The sequence below is a fragment of the Capsicum annuum genome, chromosome 9, assembly GCF_002878395.1.
Source record: "Capsicum annuum cultivar UCD-10X-F1 chromosome 9, UCD10Xv1.1, whole genome shotgun sequence".
Classification (NCBI taxonomy): domain Eukaryota; kingdom Viridiplantae; phylum Streptophyta; class Magnoliopsida; order Solanales; family Solanaceae; genus Capsicum; species Capsicum annuum.
In genome coordinates this window covers 2,105,284-2,122,562 of record NC_061119.1, presented here as the reverse complement: position 1 = coordinate 2,122,562, position 17,279 = coordinate 2,105,284, and the positions used below count along the sequence as shown (strand labels likewise).

The following is a 17,279-nucleotide window of genomic DNA, read 5'->3' as shown; positions in this document are numbered from 1 at the left end:
TAGTTCTCCATCCTCCATCCATCACCCTATATTTATCAACTATCACTCCTCTCCAAAAAGCTTGTACCTCTATCCTAAGACGCTTAAGTCATTTGCCCAACAAAGCTTTATTAAAGACCGCCAAATCTTTCATTCCTAGACCTCCCCTTTTTTAAAGATGTGACAGCCTTCCAATGCACCAAGTGAAAATTCTTTTCTCCATCCATCCCATCCCAATTCCTCCGCAATCTTTCCAATTTTCCTGTAACTGAAGTTGGAGCTTGAAAAAAAGATATGAAACAAGTGGGTATACTCGATAAAGTACTCTTACTAAGAACCTTTTTTCCTCTTTTGGACAAGTATCTTTTTTGCCATCCTGCTAACCTCTTCTGGACCTGGTTCCACACCAAAACATCCTTGTTTGAAACCCCTAGTGGTACTCCAAGGTAAGTAAAAAAAACCTGCAGTTCAAAACCTAAGCGAGCATCACAATGTCAGTCGCCTCCTCGACTAAAAAAATCTTATACTTTAGGTTAATTTTAAGGCCTGACACCACCTGAAACCAAGTAAGCACTTGGCCTAAATGATCCCGTTCATATCAGCATCATTGCATTAGATCCATCTAGAAAACCTCCCATGACAGCTTTGTCCAACATTCTACTCAAAGCTTCCATAACAAGGATAAACAGGCTCGAAGATAAAGGGTCCCCTTGTAGAACTCCCAAAAATAACCCGCACCAGAACTGAATATCTCACAGAAGAAATGCAGAATCTGATTCATTTTCTCCATTTTCTCCCCAATCCCATCCGAGTCATGATGAAATGTAGGACCCGCTCATATAATCATAAGCCTTCTCAACATCAAACTTGCGCAACACACCAGAATCTGATCCATGTTCTCCATTTTTTCCCATCCCATCTGAGTCATGATGAAATCTAGGAAACTCCCGCTCACATTATCGTAAGAGTTCTCAAGATCAAGCTTGCACAACACACCTGGCACTCCTTGCTTTCTCCTCGAATCTACCACTTCATTTGCCACCAAAGTTGCGTCAAAAAGTTGTCTACCTTCCACACAAGCATTTTGCGAAGTAGATACAATCTCATCCAGCACCTTCTTAAGCTTTATTCTTTTAAGTGTTGTGGAAAGCACTTTAGAAATGATCTTATAAATGTTTTTCACTAGACTAATAAGTCTAATATCCTTCGTGCACGAAACTCCTTCAGGTTTAGGGATAAACAAATGAAGCATTCAAACTCTTTTCGAATTCACCCCTCCTGAAACTCGCCAATAGTATCCATCACATCGGCTTTGACGATATTCCAACAGTGTTGAAAGAAAGCCAAAGAAAAACCATCAGACCCCGGAGCTTTGTCACCTGCCCAACCCTCTACAGACCTCTTCACCTATTCCTCCTAGAATGCCCTCTCTAACCACTCATATTCCTCCCCGCCAATATGACTAAAAACTAACCCCCCCCCCCCCAGGTCTCCCATCCGTTTCTTCCACAAATGGACGTTTGTAATAATCTGCAATTGCCCTATCTACTTCCTCCACCCCACATGCACTAACCCACTAACCTACACAAATTCTATAATATTCCTTCTATTAGCAACCGTTATGTGATGAAAGAATTTTGTATTAGAATCCCCTTCTTCCAACCACGAAGCCTTCGATTTTTGCCTCCAACTAATCACTTGAGCTAAAGCCAACTCCTTTAGCTCCATTTTCAACCTCACTTTTCTTTCCTTCTCCATCAATATTAACTCCCTTTCCGCTTCAATCCTCTTTAACTCCCCCACTTCAACCATAATCTCCCTCATCTTCACCTCTACCCTACCAAACACCACAAAAGAAAATATGTACCCACTTTTTTCCTAGCAAATATTTTCCATGAATAACAATTTGAGTCATACCGACGCTCCCTTGATGTCTGCTTAACCAACTACAAAGAAAAATACTATGTTCTAAACATAATAGAGCACAAAACAAGATAAATTTTATGTGAGAAAATATATCATGTTCGTCCCTAGGTAAAAATATCACTATTTTTTCTTTCTTTTAAGAGAAATGAAGCTTTAATGAATAAGCAAGAATTTGGCAAACCTTACTTTGAAAAAAGCATGATTTTTGAGGTAGAAACAACTAAAACATTTGTTGGGGGTGGGGGTGGGGGGTTCCTAATCCCACTCAAGGTCAACCAATAGAATATCATAGAGGGAGCTCAATTCCTTAAGTTACCCAAAGCACTTCAGCAAACATGCTACACAAGACCAATAGACCTACCTTAGGCACGCTATCAAAGGCTAAAAATAGATTAAGAGAAGCCAATCCACCAAAGGAACATTACGGAAGACTACAATACTAATAAACATAACACCTAGTAACTAAGTCACCCACCCTTATCAATGTCAAATTTAAGAACAAGTTTTTTTATGTCGAGTATCGTGGGAACATCAAGAAATAGTTTCTCATTGGTAGAAAGTAAAAATTGTGATGGTGAAGAGCACATTTTTGCATTTATGAAATTCTAAGTTGTCTCTCAAGTGAATTGCTTAAAGGGAGACAAGAGACTGAAATAGATAGAAACCAATCTAGCGACTCAAGGTCACTAAATGAGAAAGAAATATATCTAACACTATTGTAAAAGCACGAAGCCCCTATGATAAATGTTGATAGACCTTTTTTACCCTTTAAAAATCAATTTTATATTGGACGACATTGTCATTTTATTATCTTTCCCGATCATAGATGATCATCTGCTTCTACATTGTAAGGTGGCTAGTAAGTTATCAAAGAGAGTCCTTAAATTTGTTTAGGATACAATGGGTCATGTCGGATACAGTGGAAGAGACTTTGCAAAGTTGGACTCACAAAATGGGAGAGGAAAGCCCAAGAGCATGGGGCATTGCCCCCTTAGCAATCACGTGGGTCATTTGAAAAGAAAGGAATATGAGGGCTTTTAAAGGGGTGGAACTTGATTTTGAAAAAATAAATAGCTTGATTTTGAAAAAATAAAGAGTAGTGTTTTGTACCCAGTTTACTTTTGGTGTACTTGTGAGGTCCCAATTTGTATAGAGGCTTGGACCTCTTTTGTTGAGAACCATATTTTGGTATAGGTTCTCTTTTTCTGGTATATGTATACGGGGTTCACTCCAAATTTAATAAAATTATTTACCTTAAAAAAAAAGGCAGTCCGATGCACTCTAAGCTCATGCTATGCGCAGGGTCTGGAGAAGGGCCCGACCACAAGGATTTATTGTATGTAGCCTCACCTTACATTTCCGCAAGGAGCTATTTCCAAGGCTTGAACCTGTGACATCTGGGTCACATGGTAGCAACTTAACCGGCTACTCCAATAAAATAAAATTATTTACCTTATCAAACAAAAAGATATCTTCCCGGTATCTAAAACATTGAAATCAATTAAGAATTTGCATAACAAAGCTTCCCTAACAAATGCAATAAGACTTCCTACTAATATTTTACATTCACATCTTCGTATATTTTTATAGAGATTCCACATCAAATTAGATCTTTAGTAGAAGAAGACAACACAAAAGTAACATGTCCAAAAAACAATTCTTGGCTAATACAAATCTCTCTTGAGAATCGCATTGGACTATCGGCTTCTAGATTCTTGTATGGGGAACACAATCTTATGAAATCTACCTTTTCCGATGGTGTAGTCTATGTCGAATTGCAGACACATTCATTGATCCACTGGGCAGCTTGCTACGATCGACAAAAGTATAGGACAATCATTCTGGAGACCAAAGCCAAAGTAAATGGACTCATATTGAGTGTCATACCTAGAGGACCTCTAGGTACATATTCTGATTGCTCAACCACACATTTATCTTGCACGAGAATTTTATCAAATCTACCTTTACTTTGACCACTCAAAAAAATTTAGATATATGTAGAAAGTTGGTTAGATAGACAGAATCGTTGCAATACAAGTATTTAAGTACCTAAGAAACACTATGTTTGCAGGATAGAATTTCGCTTGTGGTGAAAATTGTGTTTGATATGGTCAACAATGAATGATGCCAAGCATAGTCACAAAAGTATTACAAAGCTGGCTTTTTACTAGACACGAGAATACGTAGGGTGTGGAAATTTGCTCCATTATCCCTTATATGGGACGTAAGGAGAAAAAAGAAACAAGGAAGCTTTTATTGAATAGAGGAAGATTTTGTTCATTTGAGGAATAGCCTCTTATTACTTGTTTCCTTTTGGTGTAACGATGAGGTTCTGGTAGGTATAATAGATAGGGTGTCATTCGTAGATAACCATATCATTTTGAAAAATTTTCTTTTTTTTGGAATACTCTTGGATGCGGGTGCTTTTTGTGCCCCGTTGTTAATAAAAATCTTATTCACTTTATAGAAAGGAAAACTATCCAAAATACATAAACTTTGACACCTTAGGCTCATGTGTCACTCTCCCGAAGTTTGCAGCTTACTCCGCAATTCAAACACTGAAATGGCTCACCCGATAAGTCTCCCCCAAAATCAGATCTTAGATCTACATCTTTCCTAAACACTTTCAAAGTATTTTCTCCTACTTATTGGTACCAAGTGATGGCAACATTTACACTTTTCTGAAAATTCTCTTTTTCAGCAAAAAAAATACAAAGATAATTGAAATAACTATAATCCTGTATTTGAAAAAAAGACTGCACCAATGTATGAAAAATTCTCGATACTCTCCTTATGGCAATATGAAATCTACCTCACTGTAGAAAGGAAAGGAATAACTATAACCCACAACAGAAACAGAATTGGGATGCTCATGGACAACAATGCAATTAAACTAGACAAGTACTTATTTCCCCCTGACCTTCAAGACAAATTATCACCATTTGATAGACCTGAAAGTAATTTTCTTGAACAACCTTCCGCAACAAAAAGAGAAACAAATTACCTTACGCAATTTATCCAAAGCACCACTAGTATCAAAGGTTTCATTCCCTTGTTCATCCATTGTAACTGCTGCAAGCTTTGCAAGAGTAACCCCACAAGAAAATGGATGTCCAGGATTGCTAAATTTGTGGCCACCCATAATATGCAAAAGGAGAAAATCGACCAAGCTAAGAGTGGAAGCATTAAATCAAAATATCACAGTAGAAAAAAAACAAATAATGGAGGTATAATGCAATCAAATAAATAGTGAAACTGAACCCAAATTACAAAGAAATCAATGACTGGCACAAACAAACCTGACAGAATCCTCATATCTGACATGGACATTGGTAATTGAAATCTTGAGATTTCCAATTATAGTACCAATTAATGACCCAAGCCAAGAATTTCCAGCAGGGGGCTGTTAATGGAAAGAGTACTGTTAAATTTCCAGGCAACTCAACACCTGATTCGCAAGCGTCGAATGTCAAACAAAGGTAAAGAGTTTGCCGATGTAAGTAAATATTACAAAGAAATTAATCAGATACTGCAGCTGGATATACATTCAAAGAATCAAGGATAAAAATGCTAGTTTAGTATAGATGCTCTTTATTCCTGCCACATTCATTTAAAGCTGCTAACTATCATAGTGAAAAAGGCAACCGGGTTGGTGCTCAAATAATCATTATGACACACAAGGTAAAAGGCAAAAGCCCGTTGATTTCCCTCGCCCCAGCCTCCACTCTCCAACCTTTCAGCATAACTGCTTGAGGATATCATGGCTTGCTAATCATTCTCCTTCATTTTTATTTCAGTCAAGTAAACCTATTTTCATTCATAATCATGGCCAGAAATCTTGCCATACACAAGGGGATATACCAAAAGGTAAAGAATTTACAAAAGGAAATGATTCTCTACAAAACTCCACCCAATCTTCTATACAACTGGGATCCAGTGTGCATCAAAAGAAAAAAAGTGAACAAAGACTCCTTAATTGAGAAAAACTCGACTCTACCCCCTCAAAAGCTCTCATGTCTTTGGAGAGAACCATTTTCTGTAGGTTTCTTTCTCTTTTTTGCTATGCCACTTATAAATTGCCAATTTGGCCTCGTTATTATCAATGAAACTCGATCTATCCCTTGCGTCTTCTCCTCCTACTCTCGCTCTTCCAACTGAAAATCAACTCTTCCACCGTTCTTGGCATTGTCCATCAAGTACCAAACCACCTAAACATATCCCACCATATGTTAGTTTATGGTCAAGGGACATTAAGAAGGAAATACCAAACCTATTGAGCATTACATACAGAAGATTATTGACAACTTTGCGAGGCATAATCAGATGATTTGCATCCTCGTGAGGGGAAGTTCATTGGGATCTAAGGTTCAGGAGGAGGAATTTACAGGATTGGGAGTCGAAGAATTTCATAGTTTGGTTTAGTTACTGTATGGGCCGAATATGCTAATCGATATATCGGATATACGGAGATGGCGAGACAGAAAAGTTGGTTTATTCACCGTTAACTCTTATTACAAAAAGTTATTAAGGAGATATAATTATGTTTTCGCTCACTGGGATCTATGAGTACTCAGGGCTCTGAAGGAGGTGCATTTCTTAGCATGGTTGTCAGCACGGGTGTGATATTGATGGAGAGTGTTTCATGTGCAAAAGTTCGGTTGAAGATATAGATTTCCTATTGTGTTGTCGAGTGGCTAACCGACTGTAGAGGGTGATTCTTAATTGGCTTGGGGTACAATAGGTGTTGCCGAGCACAGTGAACCTTCGCATAAATGAGGTTTCAAGAAGGGGAAGAGAAGTCCTAGGGCATGGAATGTTACCCCATTAGCAATTATGTGGGTTATTTGGAAAGAGAGACATAGGAGGCTGTTTGAAGGGGTAGAATAAAATTTTGTATAGTTGAAAAATAGTCTTTTGTTTCTAGTTTCCTTTTGGTGTTTATATAGATTGGATCCCTTTTGTAGAGAATCACATTATGATGTAGGTTCTCTCTTTTGGTATATAAGCTTTGTATACGGGGTTTTATTCCCCTAATTACTAATAAAATTGTTGTTGTTGTTGTACCTCATCAAAGAATGATTTGCATACTCACTCATATATTTACTATCAAAACATGTAACAACTTGAGGCATGCCACTATTTCCACAGATTATCTACTCTAAGAATACCTTAAACCCCTATTTTCTCGTTCATCTTTTTTGGGTGGGTGGGGAAGGGGGAGTGAGGGCGAAAATAATGATGTCCGATCAAGTGGGAAAAACTCCAAAAAGGTCAAATATTACATCCCACAATACAAACAAACAGTTAAAAGAAAAATCAGATGACAAAGAATGAGCACAAATGTTATGATGGACACTTGACATCCATTCATAAAATGAACAGCATATGCCTAGACACATTTAACGTCGAACGGATTTTATCTAGGAAGATGCTGTTACAATGTCTTTGATGAGGGAAGAACTTATCCAATGGAAATTGAAAAAATTGAAATGGGTGGAGTCAGTGAAACGTGAGTGACAACCATCAAAAATCATTTTAAGTTGTCAATAATAGGCAGAAGAGTATAAGAACATACACTTCCCAACTTCGATCTTGACAATGCCTCAAGAGTGGCTGATTCTGCTTCCTGCATGATGTGCATTAAGCATCAACATAAAAAAAAATAAAAAAATAAAAAACTACTCAAGAGTCAATGTTCTAAAAGGTGCCATTCAGAGAACATATGTTCTACTGTATTTTTAGATTGAAGCATGTCATGCCACATATTATAAGAAATGAACAGATGAGTTGAAGCTTCAAACGCCCTCCTATTTCTCTCTTTCTAAACAACTTATATGATTGCTTTAGGGTTGTGTGTGTGTGTTGGGGTGCCCTCCATAACCGATTAGCCACTTTACAATGCAACAAGAGATGATCTACATGCTCACAGTAACATAAGTAATCCTCCTCTTTCTCAGGTTTTTTGCAGTTAAATTCACTCTCCTTGCCACCAATCATATAAAGAAATACATCTTTCCCGGAACTCTAGGGATCCAAATGGAGTCGTGAGGGAAAGCACATTCTTCTCTCACAAGCAAACTCTAATAAAAGAACTAACAGAATATGGTATACCATCGATAGAGCAGCAGTGACACCTTAATATATCCCACTGCTTCAGTAATCAAAATGAACGTTAATTTGACTGGTATTATCAGAATCAGAAATAAGCATGGAGAAGTGTTAGGTCAACTAAATAAATTAAGAGAAGCAGTGCAACTAAATACGCCTTTGACAATAATCAAAAGCATTTGATGCAGGAAATTTGCATAAGACGAGAGTTCACCTCTATTTGTTGAAGTTTTGCCTCGAAAAGTTTTTGCCGATCTTCTTCCTGATGAAGACAAAAATGTAAACATAAACTAATTTTCTGCACTACTTAATATTTTATGCTTTCTGAACATCAAAGATTTTATATAGAGGTTGCAATAAATCATTGCAATCAACCAACAAATGTTGTGTGCTCCCTACCTTAAGAGACCTTCCATCAACAACAGGATGAGCTAAAATGAAGACTCTATCAATAAGAACAATGACAGGCTCCTTGCCAAGACTTTTCCAAGGAACCTGAATTCAGACAGAGAAGTGATATAAGAAAGCAAAACACATGACATACAACTGTTGAGGAAAAAAGTGAGTTAAAAGGCAAAATGACCACGCACCTAATTTTGAATGGTTTAGGTACCAATTTGGTGTACGTATATGGTACGCAATTAACTTATCAAAAAGGTAAAACAACACAAGGCAAAAAATTATACCAACTTTTGATATATCATGTTAAGGTCCCACATTAGTTGGGAGAGTGGATTGTCATGATCTTATTTGTATAGTTTTGGGCAATTCTCACCTATGAGCTAGCTTTTGCCGTTGAGTTAGGCCTAATGTTTATTTACTTAACATGATATCCAAGCCAGACCCGTTCAAATTCTTGGTTAACAATATTAAGCATCCATTTATGCTGGTCATGCTCCAAATGTCCAGCCTTGAGCATGTCGGAGGAGTGTTAAGTGTCCCACGGTGATTGAGGGAATAATTTGTTATGTCCTTAAATGGACTTGGACTTGTCCTTGGCCTTGGGTAATCATCACCCCATGAGCTAGCCTTTTTGAGCTAGCCTTTTTATAGAGTGGTAAAAGTAAGAAAATTCCAGCAGCCCATGAGCTAACTTTATTATTGAATCAGACCCAAGGTTTATTTACTTTAACATATCAACATGGTACAAGGTGATTTGTAGTCCTAATACCTGGACATATGCTAATAAATTCCCAAAGAATTTAATATTGACAGAAAGAACAGAAAACTGCTCAAATCAAGCACAAAATAAGGACCTCAGTGAGCACATCATCATTGCAATCACAACGAATTAATATAACCACGATTAAAGTAAAGTGACAAGTTTATACTTGAGTAACTACAATAGGTATAACAAGTAAAGCAGCAACAAATAGAACCTATAAGAAGCATGCATGAGAACTATAAACCACGAAACTCTATAGACATATTTATTAGGTAAATAATTTTAAGCAAGGATGACTGGAAATAACCAAAAAGTATATGAAAAGAAATCAATTATCAAAATACCTGAAGAGTGATGGTTCCAACAAAACCAGCTGTGACAGTAACTGGCAGTTTCAGCAAATTCAAAGCCTCCGCTTTCAGTTTCAAGTCCTTGAGAACCACGTCGCCTATAAAAGAATGAAAGATTGTAATGGGGGATACAAGCACAAACATAGAACGCGAAAACCCTTTTCATTTCAATAATGAAGGTGAATTTATTAATTATTTAGCAGACAACCATACATTTCTAAAATGTGTAATAAGGATCCTAAAATCACATAAGATAAAATGTACTTTCCGTGGAAGGCTAAAAAAGTGTTTAGAAGTTTTCATCTCCACTTGCATTTTTTTCCAGTTGCAAAGAGGAAATTTATGTGCATCAAGAAGGAGGGAACGAGGAAAAGACTAGACATTCTTAAAGTAGACAGCATACAACAATAAACACTAAAGATCAGTCTTGACTATTCTAAAAAAGCCTATAACATAACACAACAAAGAGGACAAGATCACCCTCTATCCATCTACGGTATTTTATTGTTAGGAAAATAACTTTATTAACAAGCTGGAAAACAAGCCTAGTATACAAGCCGTATACCAAAAGAAGAGAACCTACATCAAAATATGGTTCCCAACAGAAGAGATCCAATCATCTATGCACCTAGGGACCTCGTAAGTACACTAAAAAGAAACTAGAGACAAAACTACTCTGCGATTTTACAAAATCTTGCTCCACCCCTTCAAATGTCCTCCTATTTCTCTCTTTCCAAATAACTCACATGATTGCTAAAGGGGCAACACTCCATGCCCTTGAGCTCCTCTTCCCCCTCCTAGATTCCAACCTCTGTAAAGTGTCCTTCACTGTGTCCGGCATCACCCATTGCATACTAAAACAGTTGAGGGCCACCATCCATAACCGATTAGCCACATTGCAATGCAATAGGAGATGATCTGCATTTCCGTCTGCACTCTTACACATAAAGCACCAACTAATATAGGTAATCCTCCGGTTCCTCGGATTTTACCTTGCTAAGATTGCGCCCCTTGCCCCCAACCATACAAAGAAACACCTTCCTCGAAGCTTTAGCAATTCAAATAGAGTCATGGGAAAGTACCTTTCCCTCTCACAAGTAATCTCTTATAATAAGAGCTGACAGTGAACAATCCATTTCCACTCTCAGCTCCATACATCTGATGAATCATTAGGAGTAGCTAACCCATACAAATCCTCAATCAAATTGTAAAATACCTCTATCAATTCTATAGGTTCCTTCTAAATCTTCCCTAGTGAATAACCCCCATCATGAGACCCAAGAATTTGTTGGACTGTCTATCCTCTTTGGCAAGATACACGATATATATTAGGGAAGACTTCTCTCAGCTTGTTCTCTACACCACTTATGCCCAGAAACTAATCCTTCTTCCGTCTCAACCTTAAAGGAAATACATCAGCAAAAATCTGCCACCCCTTCTTAATACTCCTGCACAAACCACACTCATACGGAGTTAATAATGTTATAATGTTTCTAGTCCTCCACCCCCTTCCATAGTACCATGCTTTTCTGCTACACCCCCCTCAAAAAGCATTCTCGTCCAACCCAAATTTCTATACACACTTTCCTGACCAAGCTTTTTGAACACCTTGAGGTCTTTCACACCAAGTTCCCCCATTCCTATGGAGAAGTGACATTTTCCCAGTTCACGAGATGATGCTTCCTACTGCCTTCCGATGTGTTCCATGAAGAGTTATGTTGAAGATGTTCCAACCCTTTAGTTGCTTTACCAGGGCCCTATAAAAGTTGCATGAAAAACATAGGAATGTTGGACAGAGTGCTTTTGATAACACTTCCTTCCCCTCTTTTGTCATTCCTCTAACCGCTTCTACACTCTCTCGATCACCGGATTTCGCATTGCATGGTCTTTGCTGAAAGCACCCAAAGGTACACCCAGATAAGAACAGGTATCCCCCTTGTGTTCGGCATTTTCCCCATCTCTCATACTATTCCCTACTCTTTCCGGAGTGATCTCACATTTTCTAATATTGATCTTAAGGCCTAACATAACCAGGAATGATGATCTAGCTGGGACAGCTCTGTATCACAGAAGACCAACGTATCATCTGTGAACAAAAGATGTGGAACTGTCATATTGTTTTGCCCTTTAAAAGAAGCATCAAAACCTTCAAGGATCTCCACTAACCGCCCTATCTATCATTTTGCTCAAAGCTTCCATTACCAAGATGAATAACATAGGAGATAAAATTAATAATCTGTTATTATTTTATCAACGATATGAAATGTATATAAAAATTACATAATCTTACCCCATTCAGAAAATTACATAAAACCTGCAGTAAAATTGATCCTGTTTTCCCCCATTCTGATAAGAGTTATGAAAAGATGGAGAAGAAGAAGAAAAAACTATCGTAGAAGGAGATAGCTGAAAGGGGAGGGAAGAAAATTGGTGGTTCTTAGGCAACCCACTGAAAAGAGGATTTCTACGAGAGAGAGAATTTTTGGGGAATGTGTCTGAGAGCATTTTTCTTTTTTACATGATCTTACAAAATGATGAATTATCTACTAAGAGTGACCAGCCAGTTGTTAAAGAGGACCGAGAGATCGCACGTGATCTAAATGTAAAAACTAAGAAGTTTCACTAATGTTCAGAAAAGTATTTTCAACTCCTCCACACACTCTTCCACCTAATTCTTGGCAAAGGTAAATAATTTATTAATAAATGGGTAAGACGTGGACCTCAGGAGAAGACGTGAACCATCTCCCTCTACATCACCAAGTGGAGTATAGCTTGTGGTGGTAAATACTGAGATTTTTTTCATTTTCAGTGGGTAAAGCCATGCATAGCTAAAGAAGTTATGTTCCGTCAGAAAGTGGAGTCAACCAGTGGACAAACGGTATACTTGTAATATACAAATTAGAAACATGTCTTTTAGACTGAATCTTCTTATCGAATCGATACACTCGTCAGAGAAGAAAAAATAACCAGCCCTTCAGCTACAATATAGTGTAATGTGAATGAACAAATTGAATTGGAAACTCAAATACCAAACAAGAAACAAAAAATATCAATATACCATTCCATACGCTGATCCTCAAAGCCTCTGCCGACAATCCATGGACATATTCACCAAGATACCTTCGAAGCAAATGCAGAACCTACACCATGTAAATAATATTGCTCAAAAGCCAATAAAAAAAAGAGCAAAAAGAAGCAAAGACTAGTTAAACATGACATTATATGCACCTTTTCCGTCATTCTGTCAAATACAATTTACTAAAAAGCATAATTTTCAATGAAGTGATTTCATTGAAGGAGTCGATTAGATGCAAGTCGTACAGAAGAGAGTAAGTACAAATGAGAGTTTGCTAGCTTCATTCAAAATGTGTCGTATGCTAAAGATAAGGAACTAACGAAGTTCAAAAAGGTGTTGGGCTGTTTCCAGAGGAAAGATTACGGCAGCTACATAAACATAAAAAACAATTAGCCTTGAGTGTGTTTAGGTGTTGATATCTCATAAATTGTATGGTTTTTAACCCACTACGTACTTTATGTTCTTACTGATTAATTATCAGTTGCTCTTCTTGTCAATAAATGAAGGTTTATCACTCTCAAGTTGTGACTAGTCCATTGACTAACATTAAAAAAGTCCACTACTTCAAATTTATACTCAAAAAATAGGCTTCAACAAATTCATCTCATGATTTCCAAATTTTAATTAAAGAAAAACTAGAACTTTAAAAACAATTCAAATAACGAGTAATAAACACAGTACAGCATATGACCATGTCAATTGGGGCTTCCTTTTGGATATGCTAGAGAGGATGGTACTTGGCATCAAATGGAGACAATGGATTAAATTTTGCATTTCTTCGGTGAGTTTCTCAGTGTTGGTAAATGGATCTCCAGTAGGTTTCTTTAGTACACAAAGGGGCCTAAGGCAAGGTGATCCTCTATCACCTTTCCTTTTCGTATTAGTTATAGAGGGACTCAACAATTTGATTGAGAATGCAAGCAGAGAAGGGTGGTAAAGAGGCTTTCAAGTTGCTAGAGCTGGAAGGGTAAGTCTCGAGATAACCCATCTCGAATATGCAGATGATAACTTGATCTTTTGTGATGCTGAAGAGGACCAACTCAAGATCCTAAGACTAATTTTGGTTATTTTTGAAGGAATGTCTGGGCTATACGTCAACCGGAGGAAAAGCTTCCTAAATCCAGTCAATGAAGTGTCAAACATGAAAACTTTGAAGTTAATTCTTGGGGTGAAGTGGGTACTTTCCCAGCTACTTATTTGGGAATGTATTTGGGGGCCAAGTCCAAGGCTGCGGAAATCTGGAATGGGGTGATTGAGATCGGAAATCTTGAACAATTCACGACAACAAAAAAAAAAAAGTAGAGTGAGAAATGAGAGTAAATTTACATGTGCTTCGAACATGATGAATCAATGGAGATCGATTTTGAGATAATTATAATTAGCGGTGCGAAGGCGATCACCGCTCAATGTAAGTAGAAGATGTTCATTTGATGAAGAACAAACCCTAGAAACTTTCTCCAATGCATAGAAATATAGAAAACGAAAATGGGGAAGATGAAGTTTTGAATGTAAAAACAAGGAGTTTTTGTGTGTGTCTGTGTGTACTTGGAAATTGTTGAAGAATTATAAAAATGGTGAAATATTGATGAAAGTACTACTCTACACATATGAAAACTAAGCATAATTGCAGGCCGTGTGGTTTTTGCCAGGTAAACGGGGTCGGGTCGAATGATGAATCGGGTCATTACCCGTTCGGAGATGGAAATAATAATTTTTCGGAGTGGGAGTTGAAGTTAATGTTGTTTTTGGCAATGAATATAAATTGAAGTTGATTATGAAATTATAAAAATAGTGATATATCGATGCAATTATTACTCTATGCTATGAAAAAATGCATAATTGCAGGTCGTGTGGTTTTTTGTCGGATAAACGGGTCAGATCGAAAGATGTATTGGGTCATTGCACGTTTGGTGATGAAAATAATAACTTTTCAGAGTTGTAGTTGAAGGTGATGTTGTGTTTGGCAATGAATATAAATTGAATTTGTTTTTAAAATTAAAAAAAATGGTGAACTATTGATGCAAGTACATAATTAAATAGGTCGGATTTGTCGATGGAGTCGAAAAATGTGTCGGTTCATGCTGAGTTTTTTTGTATTTACCAAATCTTGAAGGTTTGATTTGTAACACTTGATAATTTTGAATGGGTAGGATTGGTTGGGTCAAATTGTTAGTTGGATTATAATTTGAGTTTTCTTTCGGAAAAAGGATATTGTGCAGCACTTTTTAAAATAAATAGCTCAAATTTGATATTTTTTCAAAAAGTGATCAGTCGGATAATACTATTTTCACTTTATAGTTATTTTCTAATGGGGAAAGGACGAAAATAGCCATTAGGCTGAAAAAAAATGACATAAAATAGCCAAGGAATTTCAAAACCCCATTTCTAGCCATTTGGACGGTTTTTGGTGGTTTCCAACTGGATTTGTTTTTCAATTGGGTGGTGTCTAGTTAATGTTTTTTACGGACTTTTGCTGACGATTTTGTCGTATCAATAACAAGCAACGGTTGATATAGCTTTCTGGTGGCGATTTTCACTGGAAAAACTCTCTCATTTGTTTTCTCTCCTCTTCCCTCACTTTCGATCTCTCCCTGTTTTTCTTTCTCTCAATTCTCCCTTTCCTTTGATTTGAAAATGCGAAGTTGTATAAATGTATTGTATGTACACAAAAACATACACAAATTTTTCTCTAGCCATTTTGAAAAAAGGCGTGTGAATGTGTTATATGTAGTGTATTAATTTGGTATAGTTACTGTATATGCTTGCATAAATTTTCTCTGTAAAAAGTGTATTTATATGGTATATATATTGAATCAGTGTGGTAGAAAAGTATATCAATCTAGTATAAAAGTATATCAATGTGATATAAAAGTGTATTAATATAGTATAAAAATGTATCAATGTAGTATAAAAGTATATCAATGTGGTATAAAAGTGTATTAATTAGATATAGAAACTTGTATGTGACCAACTAGGTCAATGGCTAAAAGAGGAAAATAAATTGACCGGCTGGCTACAGTTGTCCACACTTTCAAATTGTGAGTCATTTTTTTTTTAAGTGGTCAGCCCAATTCCTCTCCACTTTCCTAATTTGGGCCATTTTGGCTCATGTAGTTTAGATACGGTCCGTATACAACACTGATATAGTCCATAGACAATACTGATACAGTTTTCAACTTGGGTCATTCGACCCTTTAGAAATTGTTTAGAAATAATAATTAAATACAATTATATAAAAATGATATAATTGCTACATAGAATATGTATCTATATAAGATATATGTATAGAAATTATATAGTTCCATCAAATATGTATATGTATAAAATATATATACAAAAAATATATAGAAAGCGTATAAACATTATATAATTGTTGTATAAAATGTGTAAACAAAAATATATAATTATTGTATAGATTGTGTATCAAAACTGAAGAATTTTCGTATAGACTATTTATATGTATAAGATATGTATGGAAATTGTATCGAAGGTGTGTAGAAACGATATAAAACAAACTAGCAAATTGAAATGGTTAGAAAGTGAAATTTAAATTTCATGGTCATTTTCATGGAAATAGTTTAATTTGAAGAGCCCTTTCTATCTTTTTCCTTGTCCTTTTTTGTAATTATTAAATATTGAAGCTTTGATTTTACAACACTTAGAAAAATAAATTGAGGATTTAGACTAATTACAAAAAATTCTTCTAACTCTTTCTCTCTTCAAAAACTTCAAAACATCACAACCTTTTCCTAAATTCATTTCAAACACTATTTTCCTCCCGTTCTCTCTTGTTATTTCAAGAGATCTGCACAACCATGAAAGGTCTTCAAGTATAAAAAGTCATGACAAAGTACGATGAACAATCACCATAATCAACATCGTTAAAGGCGGTGTCCTCTACCATCACCGTGCCATCAATCTGCATCCATCCCCTATGTGAGCCTTTCGAACACAACCTCCTCCCCATCTCTAAACCCATCTTCAACGACGGAGCTCAAGCTCTTATTTTTAATTCACGATAAACTCTTATCTTCATCCTCAAAATCAACTTCCCATCGAGTTAATTGTGAAGTGATCGCGAAATTACTACAGATCTCAAATGATTCGTACAAGACCGTTCAAGTCATAAGGAATTCTAAAGTTTAAAGATTCACTAATAGATGTTAATCATGATGATGTTAATTGAGATACATAAAAATGTTGTGACTGTTAAGAAAGTTCAAAGACAAACAGGAATAATGCATCTGGTAGAAGTGGACGAAAAAATACATCACACGATCCTCCACCAAATGTACAAAAGTTATGTATTTCGCTGAGTATTATATTACAGATACATAAGAAACTGTGTTTGGTTGAAAGTATACAAAAATCATGTATCGAAATGTTTTTTATGCCACTGATACATAGGACGTATGTTTTCGAATGTATATTTGTGATATTAATACATATGAGTTATGTATCGGTACTTATGTATCAGATGGTGATGTCTCACGAGTCTTAGCTATGTATCGCAACAATTAATGAAAAATTAGGATTTTACATAAATATAAAAATAATCAAAAATTTATGTAATTAGGTGTTAAAATGTTGGGATTTATGAAAATTGTCCTATAATACAACAACAACAACAACAAACCCAGTGTATTCCCACAAAGTGGGGTCTAGGGAGGGTAAG

At 36.3% G+C, this 17,279-nt stretch overlaps 1 protein-coding gene across 2 annotated transcripts in view; it reads right to left on the bottom strand.

Moving 5' to 3' along the window:
• The window catches only part of LOC107841735, a 70,206-nt gene extending 56,000 nt beyond the window's left edge, over positions 1 to 14,206 (bottom strand). Inside the window, exons 1-8 of one of the 2 annotated variants that reach the window (XM_047395962.1) lie at positions 13,296 to 14,206; positions 12,587 to 12,668; positions 9,523 to 9,626; positions 8,413 to 8,508; positions 8,228 to 8,275; positions 7,481 to 7,531; positions 5,205 to 5,308; positions 4,910 to 5,027 (exon numbers count right to left, since the gene is read on the bottom strand). In XM_047395962.1, the coding sequence (XP_047251918.1) occupies positions 4,910 to 5,027; positions 5,205 to 5,308; positions 7,481 to 7,531; positions 8,228 to 8,275; positions 8,413 to 8,508; positions 9,523 to 9,626; positions 12,587 to 12,668; positions 13,296 to 13,298 (606 nt within the window). In that variant the 5' untranslated portion in view covers positions 13,299 to 14,206. The remainder of the gene's footprint in view (positions 1 to 4,909; positions 5,028 to 5,204; positions 5,309 to 7,480; positions 7,532 to 8,227; positions 8,276 to 8,412; positions 8,509 to 9,522; positions 9,627 to 12,586; positions 12,669 to 13,295) is intronic. The other variant, XM_047395961.1, reaches the window with a different exon arrangement.
• Positions 14,207 to 17,279: the final 3,073 nt, after the last annotated feature.